We start from the raw sequence: 14,503 nt of genomic DNA, 5'->3' as shown, positions 1-14,503 counted from the left end.
TATGAACTGAAAACACAGCACCTGTGGTTTTAGCTGAAAAATGGTGTTGCAAGATATTCCTTTCTTTTTCATCCTCCTGAGCAGAATTATTTTGCAAAAGGGCTAATAAGCATAATGAGACCAATGGGAAATTCTCCTGAATCCATTGTCACTGGGAAGAGCATTGGATTAAATATCTCTCTTAATAACTTTATGTAACTACCTAGATATGCATTTGATTTTACTCAATTATTAATACGAGTTTGATTATTGATCAGATAATAGGTTTGAATATTAAAGGCTATTAAAAACAACTCTCTGTTTTCCTAGCTTCTTTAAAATATCCTTGCTGTTTGCCTTTGAATAACAAAACAGATAATATTAATACTTCCAAAAATAAATAATGCAACTAAAACAGATGTGTTTTAAAACATTATGAAGAAATTAACCCTAGTACTAAAGAGTAAGTAAAAAAAAAAATTAAATATACAAATGATGTGATTGCTTCAGAATGCATTAAGAAACTCCCTTTCAACACAAGCTTAGAGGAATGAGTCAAGAAATCCTGGAAAAAATCTCTCATAGCAATAAAGACTAAACCAAAACCACCATGGCTAATCTATAACATCCTAGGACACACCCTCTGCATGAATACTGTGTACTACTGTATATCAAGGTTTTAATTCACAGTGCTGAACGTCTACCTGGGCTAAGTATTATGAGATTTAGATGTGTCCATTTTGCTTTCTGAAAAGCAGAAAAGAAAACAGTTTTGCCCAAGTAGTCAATACTTCTGGAGCTAAAGTTAAAAGGGATTGTTCCATTCCTAACTTATTTTCTCTGGATCTGGTCTCACAAATGAGATAATCCCATAGAGGTTTAGCATTGAAAGCACAAGTGACTGATTTGACTTTCCCTAAGTCTGTAAGTCAGGATTACCTAGCAATTAAAGAATTAAGCTAGTAGACCAGTGATAGTGGTTTTGTTCTTAGCTTTGCAGCTAATGTATTTTGGTAATCCCATGCAAATAATTGAACCTACTTCTCTTCAGTTTACCCCTTCACAAGGTGATATGCTTACACATTTTGCAGGTGTGTTATGCACATGCCTGTACTTGCAGTTTCAACCATTCTATGTGGTGTCTGAAGGGAAGTCCACATGAAAAAAGCAAAGCAACAAAATAATATTACTCCCTACAGTTCACTCACTCTAGTGTTAGCAAAACTTGTCGGAGCCAGGACCCAGTATCTACATGGGTAGCAGTAAACAATTGCAAGTCCTTTTTTAAGTAGGTAGCAGTAAACTAATCGCACATCCTTTTTTTTTAAGTGCTTACATAATAGCACTTGTGATCTCAGGCTGTTTCAAATGCAAGTCTGTGATTCACCAGGTCTTTGTGCAAAACAATTGAAAAAAATGTTGCTCATCGCTAGCCTGAGGAAAATCCCTAAAGGGGGATGAGACTGTTTTATTCATGAATTCTCTGAAGTTGGGCAAATCTGAAGGAGAGAATATGAAGAAACTGTGCTAAAATCAGTGAGTTTACAAAGTGAGTGGAGTAGGAGTGTTCATTCCTCACTCTTTAGCCTTAAACATTTGCTTGGGTGCATTTTTTTATTTACTTTTCAAATTTACTACTTATGTATTATTTTATTTACTGTTGTGTCCTCAAACCACTGTGTCCATGAGTATCACTACAACAGCTGATAGAACTTTTAGGTTCAGCCCATGTTCTATTATCCCTTCCCTGAACAGAATTTGGAATTTGAAAAGCAATCTACAGTCCTAAGATCTCTGGGCTTTATCTGTTTGTAATAACCTTCCCAGGACTAACTCTATCACCCTTCTAAATCTGCTCACCTTCCCTTTGCACCACCACCACCAAGGCAGTGCGTACTCACAACTGTTATCCCCTCTCCAGCTAGGCTATGACTCTGTTTAACTCTTCCTTCCTTGAAAATAGTTGTTTGGGTTGTTGTTTTTTTTTTTCTTTTGCACAAGACAAAGACGATTTTGTGTGGCACAGATAATTAAATATATATTAGACTGAGAGATCAGCATGAAAGGTATTACAAAAATTCTCACGTTAGTCTCGTTCCCTGCCCACATACACGTAAGAATAAAATAAATAATTATAAAAACATATTATAAAAAAAAAAAAAAGTAAAAATACATCCCATCAGGGAAGAGAGACTTCAAGTGGACTGTGGAGTCCATTACAGGTGCTCAGATCTCTGCAGGGCTCAAAGTGTCTCCATGATAACCCAATATGTGGATAAGAGCCAGCAGTTAGATAATATGAGCCCGTTTGCAGTATCTTTTTTTTTCTTGACTTCAGTCAATCAATTCTTTCAGCACATGAGACCTGCAAAGGTAAAAGTGAAGTAGCCTTGGCCTCATCTCTGTACAGTTCATCTGTCTCAAATATACAAATCCAAAACTAGAAATATGTGCAAGAGGTTCTTTCTGAACGAGACCGTGGTAAAGGGCTGCTTTACCCTCTTCTAAAGGCTGGTTTCCCACACAACAGGAAATTCGTGTGAAGATTACCACAGAGCCGAATAGCTCATATTTCTCCATTCACTTGTTTCATTATCTGAAGTATTTTTATTCCCTCGATAATTGTGCACATCTTTACTAGCATTCGTCCTTAATTTATATCTCTGTGTCTTTAAACTAAATACTTGCCGCCTCACCTATAAGGATCTCAAGTTACATTGCTTGGCTGGTCGATCATAAATATTTATCTCATCTTTCGTCCACCGAGCATTGTTGTATAACGCTTAACATTTAGAGCCCTTCAACTAACTGTTACTTTCGGATGCTCTCTCGAAGTTAGCACTTCTCCCACCAGATGTTTTACAGCTCTTCTTTGCTTATTACTTCATTCATCAGGTGTTTGAATGAACGATATTTGTCATAAATAAGCAGGTCTTCGAGCAACAATCTCTCTGTTGGCTAAGAAACCTCTTAGCTAGTAAGAAGAAAAGCAGTTTCCCCACTCTTAGCTCTTTATTCAGCCTGAGGCACACCATTACATCACGAAAACAGGCACAACGCCGTCCGCCACTTGCCGCAGCAGTGGCAGCGGTAGTGGGTGCGACAGGATGGGGAGATGTTGGTTATGGGCCTGGAGGAAGGGCGGGGAGGGAAGATCTCCCTTTCTGCAGTAATGCCGGGTACCTAAGGCTCCCGGATCCGCTACGGAGCTGTCCAACGTAGCTCCGCTCCTGCGCACCATCCGCAGCCCCCCGCGCAGGCCAGAGCCCTGCCCAGCCTACACCTCTGACAGCCGCGGAGCCGAGGTGGAGCGCTGGCAGGGCAAGGGGGGTACGTGGTTCGCTCGCCGCGCTGTAAATGACGGCAGACTGGTCAGCGATTGGAAACGTTTGCGATGCTGTAGGCAAACAGGAAGGATTTTCCAGAAGCGGGTTCCTTCTCCCCCACCACCACCCTTTGATGTGATGGGCTTTGAAATGCCTTTAGAAATCAGAGGCTAATTAGCCCCAAAGCGAGAGCGGCAACAACGCATGACAAAGCCGAAGATTAGGGTCTAGGAAGGCAGCGCAGAAGCGATGGCCGCTCCCAAACGAGCTGAGCACAAATCGTGTGCCAAAGAAAATCGATCCGGTTCAGTCTGGGTGTGTCTGGCACCGCCAAGGATGGCCAGGGCCAGGCTGTTTATTTAGAGACAGTGTCTGCTGTGGGAGGGTGAAGATAAAACTTCTAACCCCTTCCAGTTTCCCAAGACAAAAAAACAATCTCCAACGCCCGTCCCCAAGGAAACCTTGGTCAAAGAAAGGTATTCAAAACTGTCGGGTGTGCGGCTGTGTTTGTGCGTATTTCACGGTATTTTGCGCGTTATCGGCGCTTGCAGCCAGGTTGATTCCTTCATGCACTGCCGGTAACCCGCACGGCTCTGCCAAAGGTGTAAGGACTGACTTACTGCTCTGACTAGGACGAACTTATCCTTGTCTCATGGGTAGGAGGAAGGAATTTCAAAGCAAGTGGTTGTAGATTTCTTGAACCAAAATGAGCTTTTAGAAGCAGCCTTTTACCTGGGAAGAAGCTTGAACCCTAGCTGAAGGAGATTTAGAGGGAATGGAGAGGCGATTCCAAGAGCTACTGCGGGGAATGCAATATCGGGTCCCCTACAATGCTTACTTAGGCTAATGGAGGTCCTGTCATTCAGCTCCCATTGCGCTGGGATACAGAGTAAACATTCCCCGGTGACCCTCTGCGTGCAGGTCCCCTCTTCAGGACATCATTAAAAGCATACATGCACTTGCCTGACATCAATTGTCAGACTGGCTCTCAGGGTTCAGAGATCCCTACAGAAAACAAGGAAAACAAGCCCAGTGGAGCCCCGGCTCTGCGTCTGCGAGCTTTAAAGAGCCTGAAAATCGTTTGGTTGCGGGTGTGTAAGAAGAGACAAAAGTGCTCAGCAGGTAAGAACGGAGGGTTTTGCCAAGAAGGAACTGTCCTTGATCGCTGTGGCAGGATTGACTCACTGGGGATTCCTCTCTCGGGGGCATCCACGCGTCCCCGAGGGGGCTGCCTGTCTCCTCTCATCAGCATCACGGCGAGAAATTTTACAGCGGCTCTTTCTAGTAATGCTAATCCTGTTATCCTGGAGGTTATAAATATTAACGCCGATGGGGATGGGGGACCAGATTAAGCCCTCTCTGAAGTAAGATGTCAGCCAGCCTCTTCCCAGCCCACCAGCGCTCGGACCTGCTGGATGAGCCGCACGGCAGAGTTCTTCAAGTGCCCTGCCCGGAGCAGCTGCTGGGCGCCTCGGTGCTGGATTTCGTGGCCGACCTCTCCCTGGGCTTTCCCCAGGCCCCATCCCGGGCAGCGACGGGCCTGGGATTCTGCGAGGTCACATCTGGGTCTCCCTTCGAGGACAGAGCCCTGTCGCTCCGGGCGGGGATGGCCCGGGGGCTGCCCCTGCCTGCCTTCGGAGATGGAGATCCCGAAGAGGAGGAAGAAGAGGAGGAAGTGGAGAGGATGCGCAGCGCTTCCCTCCTAGACAGACGCAGGAGAAAGCGGGTTATCACCTACGCCCAGCGCCAGGCTGCCAACATAAGGGAGAGGAAGAGGATGTTCAACCTTAACGAGGCGTTTGATCAGCTGAGGAAGAAGGTGCCCACCTTCGCCTACGAGAAGAGACTCTCCCGGATAGAGACATTACGCCTGGCCATAGTGTACATCTCCTTCATGACTGAGCTCCTGGACGGCTGCAGCAGGCAGAAGGCGGGTTAGGCAGAGCCAGGGCAAGGCGCTACGGGGCTGGGGGCCAGGCATCACCCACGGCACCAAGCAGGTGGCCCCGGGTGTCTCCCTGCTCTGGACGGAGAGCCCTGGCTTCTGCCTTGGCTTCACATCACAGCCACGTAGGTGTGGGATGCAAAACGAGGAGTGTTTAGGGAAGCGTGCTTGGGGGGCGGGAGGAGGAGTGGAGGAGAGGAGGAGTGGAGAGGCTGAATATGTGTAGATTTGCTAATATATGTGACTTTTTGTAATAGGAAGAGAAAAAAAAAAAAAGTTCTGAGGTCCCCCCGCCTGCTTTAAAACTATTACAATTTTGTTGCTTTCGAGAAAGGCTCGGCAGGGGCAGCAGAGGCATTCCAGTTTGAGGAATGGGTTTCCAGCGGGTTCCTCGCCTGCCCAGCTGCCTGCCAGGGACCAGGAAAATCTCGGCATGTGCGTTTAACCCAGCGCTTTCTGCCCTTTTAAAAAATAAACAACGACTCCCTTTTCTTTGAACTCCAGACTGCCAAGTCCATGCCGTGTGTCACAGGGCCAGTAAAGCGGAACATCTGGACACAACCCTTTGTTGTCACGATTCTCTTCCCGGGACCAGTTCCGTGCTTGTGTGGGGGCGGTCACCGCCGTCTCTCGCACCGAGCAGGGGCTGGTGGAGGAGGCCCCAGCGCTGCTTACCCCGGTATGGCCTGTCTTGGCACGGCACGGCACGGTACGGCACGGCGGTGATGAGGCGGAGCGGCAGCTCGAGATACCCTGAAGCATCCCCGGATGATGAGAAGCCGTCTGCGCTCGTCTGAGGAAACTTGAGGGCTTTGATTCCGGGGAGGTCATTGAAAGCCCTTTTCTCCCTCACTGTATTTTTCTTCCCTCCTCCCTCAGTATGTTTCATTGCTGCATGGAGATTAAATAAATAAACAAATAAATTCTGAAAAGCCGGAGCGGGAGGGAAAGGGGAAGCCGGGGCCGGACGCACCTTGGGGATGTAGATAAGTCCATCGCAGGTTGTCCGATCTTCGGCGTTATCTACCGGTAACTCACGGCAGCGTCTTCACGGGGGCGAGAGCCGCGGAGAGAGGCAGCGGAGGGGGTGGCCGTGGCCGGGCTGGAAGTGGGGCAAGGGCCATGGGGGTCTCCCCTAGAAGCCTCTCTGAGCCTACCTGATATGCCTCTGCCCTCTCGGTCCCCCTCGGCTCTTTCTGCTGCCGGCACCTTCCGTCGCTGCTGCCGGAAAAGACCTGGATTTCTCCCCGTCTTTGCAGCAGACCTGCAGCAAACAGCCTGATCATGGTCCGGTCCAGCCTGCGTTCCACTTAAAAGCTAATGTCCCATCCAGGGCAAAGGTTCTGCTGGACATCACAGAACAACTTCCATCTCCACTATATAAAATTGTAGTGACATTAGTGACATGAACGTTTGCTCTGGATTCAGGCTGGTGCGGCTACGATCTAATTCTCACTGTAGCATTTCTTTGATTTCTTCTCTCATGTTTTGTCAGCTCTTCTGGTGATTCTTTTTCTTATTCCACTCACGTTAATGTTATTATGAATAATCTAATATCTCGCATTAATATTCTGATATTCTTTCGCTTTTCACTTGTTTCCTTGGTTTCTTTTTCCACTTTTTATTGCTGACCACCCTGGCCACTCATTGCATGTGCTCTCCAGTTGTCAGAATGCCTTTTTTTTTTTTCACCAAAAGGCAGTTACATAGTTAACACAGATGGATCCTCTCTAGAAACTAGGGTATTTCACCTCTTCAGATGGGTTGGGGAAGGGGGGGGGGCTTATTTTTTTGGGTTGGGTTGGGGTTTTGTTTTGATTTGGGTTGGGGTTTTTTTCTCCTAAAAATAAAGCTAGGAAAGGAACTCATAAGAACGAACAATATTCCCAAATCAACAACTGTTCACATGACCCAGGTGCATTTTACTGTTACCACTGTCTCAAGCAAAATGATGAAGACAAGTTCTGTAAGGACAATGAAATACACAAATCAATATTCACTCCTTAGCACTTATTCTCTATGATCTCTGCACTACTGTGCTTTCCATCACATGATTATATATCTTTTCCTATTATTTGTCATGCTCAAGCCACTGGAAAAATTAGAACTCTATAGCACACAGAGTCTTAAGTTAAGAGATTCATAATGTAAACATGTCTGTAACGAATAATTCCAAAATTATTGGTTTTCTCTTCTTGGTTTAATAACAAAACATTGGAACTTGTTCAAGATCCAAAGTTTTTCTATACTTGTGTTCAAGGCTAGAGAAAAGCAGAAAGAAAATGTTACTTGGGGTTTTTTTTAATACAAATCAAAATCTGAATCTTACATTATGCACTTCAATTTTTTTACAGATCACTGAAAATTTTGTAGCATCAATACAGAACAGTTGTCCCGTTTTTATACGAGCTACTGATTATAAAAAATAATATTAGAAATTAAAAATACAGTTGTAGTATAAGCCAATCTTCACAATATGCAAACAGCACAGATAAGGTATTGGGATGCATTTCTTGTCACAGCACAGACTTTGGAGAAGCCTGTCCAACGCACATTGATTTAGAGGACATGAGAACCTGATGTAGGGGGACTTAGCTTTGTATGATTCCTGCTTTTCCAAAACTGGCAAATATTTACCACAATAATAACCTAGATGCAGTTTTTTTCCTAGGCACCTGTGTTAAAGCTAAAGCATGCTCTTATGTCCATGAAGACCTGAATGAAACAGCAAGATACCATGCTGACCCCTCACTTGACCCATGTGGATATGTTGAAGTCCTGGAAGCTCAGTCTTCTAAGAGTGTTAACAAATTATGGAAACATTACAAACAAGATTCTTGTTGGAGCGGTATAACGGAGCTGTGGGGTCCCTTCTTCCTTCACCATCACCTCATTTCAAGATAGCTGCATCCCAATCTGTGGAATCACAGTGCAAAAAAAACCCATTATATCAGGCTTCAGAAGCCAGTGAAACCCTGGTCTTAATGAAATGACTGCAAAAGTGCTGCTAACTTCAGCAAAGCCAGGATTTCACCCACTGTAGTGAAAGGCCCTTCCATTGCACAGAAACCCTGCTCCCACCAAGGCTGAGGCCAATCCTGGTCCTTAGTCTCCCCGAAGCACCATGCCATTATCACTGCATTAAGAACAAAAACTGACAGTGTCAATTACTTCTGGGAAAAGATAATAAGGGGTTTTAAAAAGCCTTAGAGATGATTGATCATAGCCTATTTTTAGATCCTGGTCTGAGGCTAGTTTGTTTATGTTCCCTTTGCCTGCTGAGGGCTGCCTTTTGGTAGAAAGTTGAGTTCCCTTGAAGCTATCACATTACAATTAGCATTCAGACGTGTAACCCCCTCCCAAAAAAAAAGTCTAAATGAAATCATATTTAAGCAACATTTCCAAGTTTTCTAAGAGAAGTATAAATTACTAAATGATTTTGCAGTCTATAGTCAGGCTGATCTTGCTTATAGTCAGCTGCTTAACCTGAAAACAGGTTTAAGCAAATTAGAACAGAACAAAATACTGTGATTAGCACTGCTGACTCCTGCATCCACATCCTGATCAGCTACTATGGCCCCATGATTGGTGTTTATTATCACATTTGTCAGCATTTCCATTATAAACACTCCAATGTGGAGGGTTTATAACTCAGCTATAAAAATTCCCTCCAGGATGAAACTTGATAAGTGAAGCCTTAGTCCAACAGCTCTTTTTTTTTCTATTACAAACTTTAAAATAAATTATTTTTTGAAGTTACTAGGGTACTAAGTAAAAGTGATGGAAATTACTTATTATTTATTTTTATTCTCCTTCAGATCATTGGTGCTTCTCAAAGAGATTTTCTATGTAATTCTTTTGGTCCTTTCAATGAACTTGGCCCTTTGGGGATCTTTTTTTTAATAAAAAAAAGCTGAAATACTGAGGCTTAAAATGTGACTACTATGCATTCTGGATCCCTGCTTTCATAAGAATTTGTTTTTTACAAGGCTAGAATACTACCAGTCTGCAACAGCAACAGCCAAGCTTTTCCTACTACTACAAGAGAACAATTACAAAGACACTGGTAATAGCATTTTGTTGTACAGCAAAAATTGTTTTATTTTCTAAAAAAAATGCTACACATAACCAGTTCAGATTATTTTGTCTTAAACATTACTCCAAAAAGCAACCTTGCTTCAGAGATCGAAATGAGCATTCATCACAGAAGAATAAAAGAGTTGACCAAATATAAATAAATAACTGCAATTGCCTTAAAAAGTTGTCTTTTCAAGAACTGAAGTTCAGGTATTATTTTTAAATTTGCCTATATTTCATCCATATTCTTTTTTTTTTTCCTGCTCTGTCCTGATTTCAGGAGGAAACGTTGGTTCAGCTGACACTGACACAGAAATTTTTCAGACACCACTCCACTGATCACCAGTGCATTTCAGTGGTCCTTACACAGCTGAAATTCCTGTTCCTTTGAAGAAGCCAAAGCAGGGAGTAATCCTGTAATCTTTACTTTTGTATTGTCAGTTTTTACGTGAATACATACTTGTAAGGACTGAAGTGTATTCAAATAGTTCTGTGCATTACACTATCTTAGTGCGACTTATATTTCTCTCAAAGGTTCAGTGCTATAACCATGACTCAGACCATCTCCTCCTACAGTGAGGAATTTTGAATGGTTACCCACATAGAGTTATTGTAGTGCAGAAGGACAGGCTTCACTACCATCACACAGGGCTTTATATTTCAAACCAAAGTAATCAGGCACCCTGATATGCTAGACCTGTTTATGCTTTTGTCATACCTCTGCCACAATTTCAAAAAGGTAAAGAACCTCCATCTGGTTTAACTGTCTCTTTGGCTCTGAAAACAGAAAAAAAAAAAAAGTAATAATTGCCCATGTTACTTCCAGTTTCATCTGTCTTGCTCATTAATCTTGCTCCAAGCTTTTCAGTGGTTCAAGGAAAAGTGCCACATTCTATGATTTTCTTCACAGCACAAAGGATATCTGTGCAGGGAGAGTGTTAACCATAATTAGTGAACTGAGATAAGAAGTTAACCCAGGTGTTAATAGTTTTCTTTGTAGTATTGCTTACTTACTATACAAGGTTTGACTTGTTAATGAATTTCAACCTTTGAAACTTGCAGTTATCAGAGGAAAGAGTGGTGATTATAGCACAAATTACATAGGAATAAATAGACCACAGCAAATGCCATTACTGCTTGAAAATTTCATGTTCACCTTGGATAGATGGTGTGTCTGATCTGGATGAAAGGAAGCTTTATCAAGACTTTCAAAACAAGTGATTTAGGGTCATTCACTTCTTGTGTGACTGAGATGAGATATCCTATAAAGATCCTGATTTTTTTGGAGGTAACAAAGAGCATGAACAGGACTGAAACAAAGAGCACTAAAACGTTGTGACCTGAAGCCACAGCCATTATTTTGGCCTTTGATGGTGAAATAGAGGTGTGTAGCATCACTAGCCCTTTTCTCTTCAGCTGTGAGTAGTGATTACAATGCACTCACTGCCTACATCCAACATTACTGGAAAACTGTGTTGCATTTTACAGTGCTCTGAGATTCCTACTCAGGCTCTTTGGTGCCTGGTAAGGTTGTTTCTCTGTGGAAATCTGGGTGCGAAGAGGCCCACACTGTATTGTTGGGTAAAATGCTAGTTGCAAAAAGCACTTGCCCCAATAAATACAGTGAGAGATTAGAAAAATAAAGAAAAGTTTCAATACACAGACAATACACAGACAACTTTTCAGTCTTAAGGGAAGGTTGAACAAAGCCTTGATGCCCCACTCTGATTCTAGAGCTGGTGGCTCTTTGAGCTCTCCTTTAAGGCCTCCAGTGCTCTGCTGCTCTCTCTCTCCTGGTGAACAGAGGGTCCTTGAAATACAGTTTCCCTTTTAAAACACATTTCTTTGAAAAATGAATGCAAAACCTAGTAGAGCTGGATCCAACCACAGCACATCAGATTTCATGTTGCAACAGTGTGCTACATTTTCTATTAAAGCTGGCGCCAGTGATCCCATTCTGCCATTCAGTCCACTCTGTGTGGTTGTATATTTTCTTAATGAGGATCTGAAATCAGCTCCCTTCACTTAACTGACAGTCTGCCAGAATTATGCCATCTTTCCAAATGCAGAGATCATATGATCCATCTGTTGTCTGCAGCCACGCAGGGGAAACATTTTCCAAAGAGAAATGTGGGTTGGCCCCAAAAGTATGTAATTATCCAAATGCTGAAGTGTTTCAGATGTTTCAAGGTGCACTTGGACCTGATCTTAGCCATCTAAGATCCTACGAAGTCTTTTAGAATAATGTACATAACTAAGCCATTGAGTTGGCAGGAAAATTTCAGAGTACAGGAATAATTTTTAAATTATTCTTGAATAGCTTTGAGCTGAATCAGAGATTTAGGGCTCAGCAATATAATCTGAGACATTTGGGAGTGCTTATATTTTGAGTAGTTCACATTTTTGTTGTTATTATTATCACACATAAACAAAAAACAAGTAAAGAGCATTAAGTGAATATGCAAAACAACCCCACTTTAATCCATTTTTAATTGTTTTAATGATATGCCAGAACACTGATGTAAATGTGCAGCCTACTTGACTCTCACAGCTCTGCTGTCATGGAGGAAAAAAGAAAAGGAGAAAAAAGAAAGGAAAAAAAGAGAGAGAATAGAGAAAGAAAAACAAAAAGAATAGAATATGAAGAGAAAGAGAAAGAAAAAATAAAAAGAGAAAGAAAAAGGAAAAAGAAAAACAGAAAGAACAAAGGAAAAAAGAAAAAGAAAAATAAAAATAAAAACAAAAAGAAAAACAAAAACAAAAAGAAAAACAAAAAGAAAAAGAAAAAAGAAAAAGAAAAAGAAAAAAGAAAAGAAAAAGAAGAAGGAAAAGAAAAATATAAAAAGAAAAATAAAGAAAAAAATGAAAGGAAAAAGATGATTGAGAGACTGTGAAGTGAAAGGCTATCTCAGATCTTTCCCTGCCACACTTGAAGATGCAAGAAATTCATTTTTTATTACATCTGAGCCAATATAAATTTTCTTTTTATATGCCTTGAATGTTGCAAAATATGGTTAAAATGATACCTTATGTCTTCATCAGGTGTCACCTCCATGACACACAGAAACCCAATTTTAATCATGATCAAATGGAACTTTCACCAAAGCACTGGTAATGGTGCCTGAACTGCTAAACCAAGCCTTGGTAAGATGGAGTTCAAGTACTATTGCTGAAAACACTTTTACCACCCCCAGGATATTAAATTGGAAGACATTCACATTTCCATTACTTTATTCTGTCAACCACACATGGGTTGACAACAACATAAGTCAATTCTCACATATCTAGGTTCTGAATGATTACAGTATCCCCTCTCAGATCACAACTGCCATACCGATAGACCAAATCACACTGTACTGAGATGTTAACTGCATGGGCTTTGCCTTGGAGAGACATCAGTTCTGTCAAAGCTAAGATGGGAACACATGGTACTTGCTGTATTTAAACATATAATATTTCCTGGGGAAAAACAAAACAAAACAAAAACAAAACCCATAGAAATTCTTCATTCTGTCTTGGAGAGCAGTAAAAGCATGAATCTTCAGTGTCCCATTGGCCAAACCCTTTGAAGGATACAGTGTGCATAAGTCAAAGCTTTGACTGCAGGGGAATTCTGAGTATAAGGTCAGTGTTTCTTGCCTCCAAGCCAAAAAGACATGAGAATGGCACAGAAAGTGAAAAGATCTGATGACAGCTCTTTCAACCCTGCTTCCCCTCCCAAAACATGGTTCTTATGAAGATACGGGTCATTGGCATTGCTTATTGGGAGAATTTACAAATCCAGTTTATCAATTCCATAGCACAGCAACACCCAACACCACCTCAAAGATGGAGTGTAACCTAAGAGATGAAAAGGAGAGGCTTTCTGCCCAAAGTCTTGTATTTTACTGAAAATATCACTGACACGTTTTCAAATGAGAGGAGGTGTACATGGAGATTGGTAATGTTTGGTTTGAAGTGGCATGGTGGAAATGCAGGTGGCACTATGAATGTTTCCTAGTCAGTGAAAATCTAGGGAAAACATGAGCTACATTTGTTGTGGTTACTTTTCAATCTATGTAATGCTGCTATTGCCTGTATGACACTGCTTTCCCTCGTATTGCAAAAGGAGTGATGTTATCTGTGTCATTTGCAGTGCCACAGCTGTTACTGAGGAGTCACTAAGCCATTCCCTTCAGCTGTGGTACTCTTGCAGTAGCATCTATTCCAGCATGGATTTCAGAGAGTATTTTCTTGTACTCTTGAGCATAGTTTAATAGCAACCTTTTGTCATGAAATATTTTGCCAACTTTTATGGCTTAAGGAGCACTGTTTTTTTTTTCTCAGTGAACAATTTGGTAGGGGTTTCTGTGAAGAAATACAATGGCTTCCACATCCACAAGGGGGAAAAAACACATCTTCTATCTCTTCATAGCAATATAGTTTGCATCTAATCTACACTAGGTCTGTGGGAATATGAAGAGCTGATTCTTGTAGTGATAACTAAGTGATGGTATCACCTTTTATCTCATCTATACACCTTTGGGTTGGCCTCTTGATGTTAATGTGAACAATTATGAAGTACCTACTGTTCTACATCTGATTTAGCATTAAGAACTTCAGCCCAGCAGTGTATCTAATCTTTAAGTACAGCTATTTTCCTTCTTCTTTTGGATGAAATTTACTACCCGTAGTGAATTCTGTGTGGAAATGGCAAGACTTAGACGGTTAACCTGCCAGTTACACTAACAAATCAGATAGTTTGACATCTAGACCAGACTATTCATTCCTGCAATGAACTGACAACATGAAACCACAGATGGAAGGATTTGGTGTTACAAAATTTTACCTGCCAAATTGGAAGCTATGTTGTCCTCTCAGAAGAGACAGCTCATTCTGGGGTGCATCTTTGACAAGGAGAATGTGGCAGCTGTTTCACTTTCTACAGCAACATGACACTGTTATAGGAAAGAAAATACAGAAAATTATCTTAGTCGATTGAAATTAAGCCAAATGACAGTGTGCCATACCACAGCCACTCAATTACATACATTGAATGCAGATAAAGTTGTAGTTACCCATAATGGAAGCTGGCCAGAAGACATCATCGTGAGTCTTTCCAAGACACTAAAGGATTTCCACTGACCAAAAGTTTAACATGTTGGCAGATAATAGCTAGGTTGGAGGCCATTTGGGG

At 41.9% G+C, this 14,503-nt stretch overlaps 1 protein-coding gene across 1 annotated transcript; it reads left to right on the top strand.

Moving 5' to 3' along the window:
- The first annotated feature begins 4,674 nt into the window (after positions 1-4,674).
- On the top strand, positions 4,675-5,244 carry FERD3L (Fer3 like bHLH transcription factor). Its single transcript, XM_054385078.1, has one exon. The coding sequence runs from the start codon at positions 4,675-4,677 to the stop codon at positions 5,242-5,244; it is 570 nt and encodes a 189-aa protein (XP_054241053.1).
- Positions 5,245-14,503: the final 9,259 nt, after the last annotated feature.

The sequence above is a fragment of the Indicator indicator genome, chromosome 11 (genome assembly GCF_027791375.1).
Source record: "Indicator indicator isolate 239-I01 chromosome 11, UM_Iind_1.1, whole genome shotgun sequence".
In the NCBI taxonomy this organism is placed as follows: domain Eukaryota; kingdom Metazoa; phylum Chordata; class Aves; order Piciformes; family Indicatoridae; genus Indicator; species Indicator indicator.
The sequence above is the reverse complement of the archived record's forward strand: the minus strand, read 5'-3'. Positions and strand labels throughout refer to the sequence as shown.

Bases quoted from the DNA above. Each gene is read 5' to 3' on its own strand.
- FERD3L (XM_054385078.1), top strand. From the start codon at position 4,675: ATGTCAGCCAGCCTCTTCCCAGCCCACCAGCGCTCGGACCTGCTGGAT.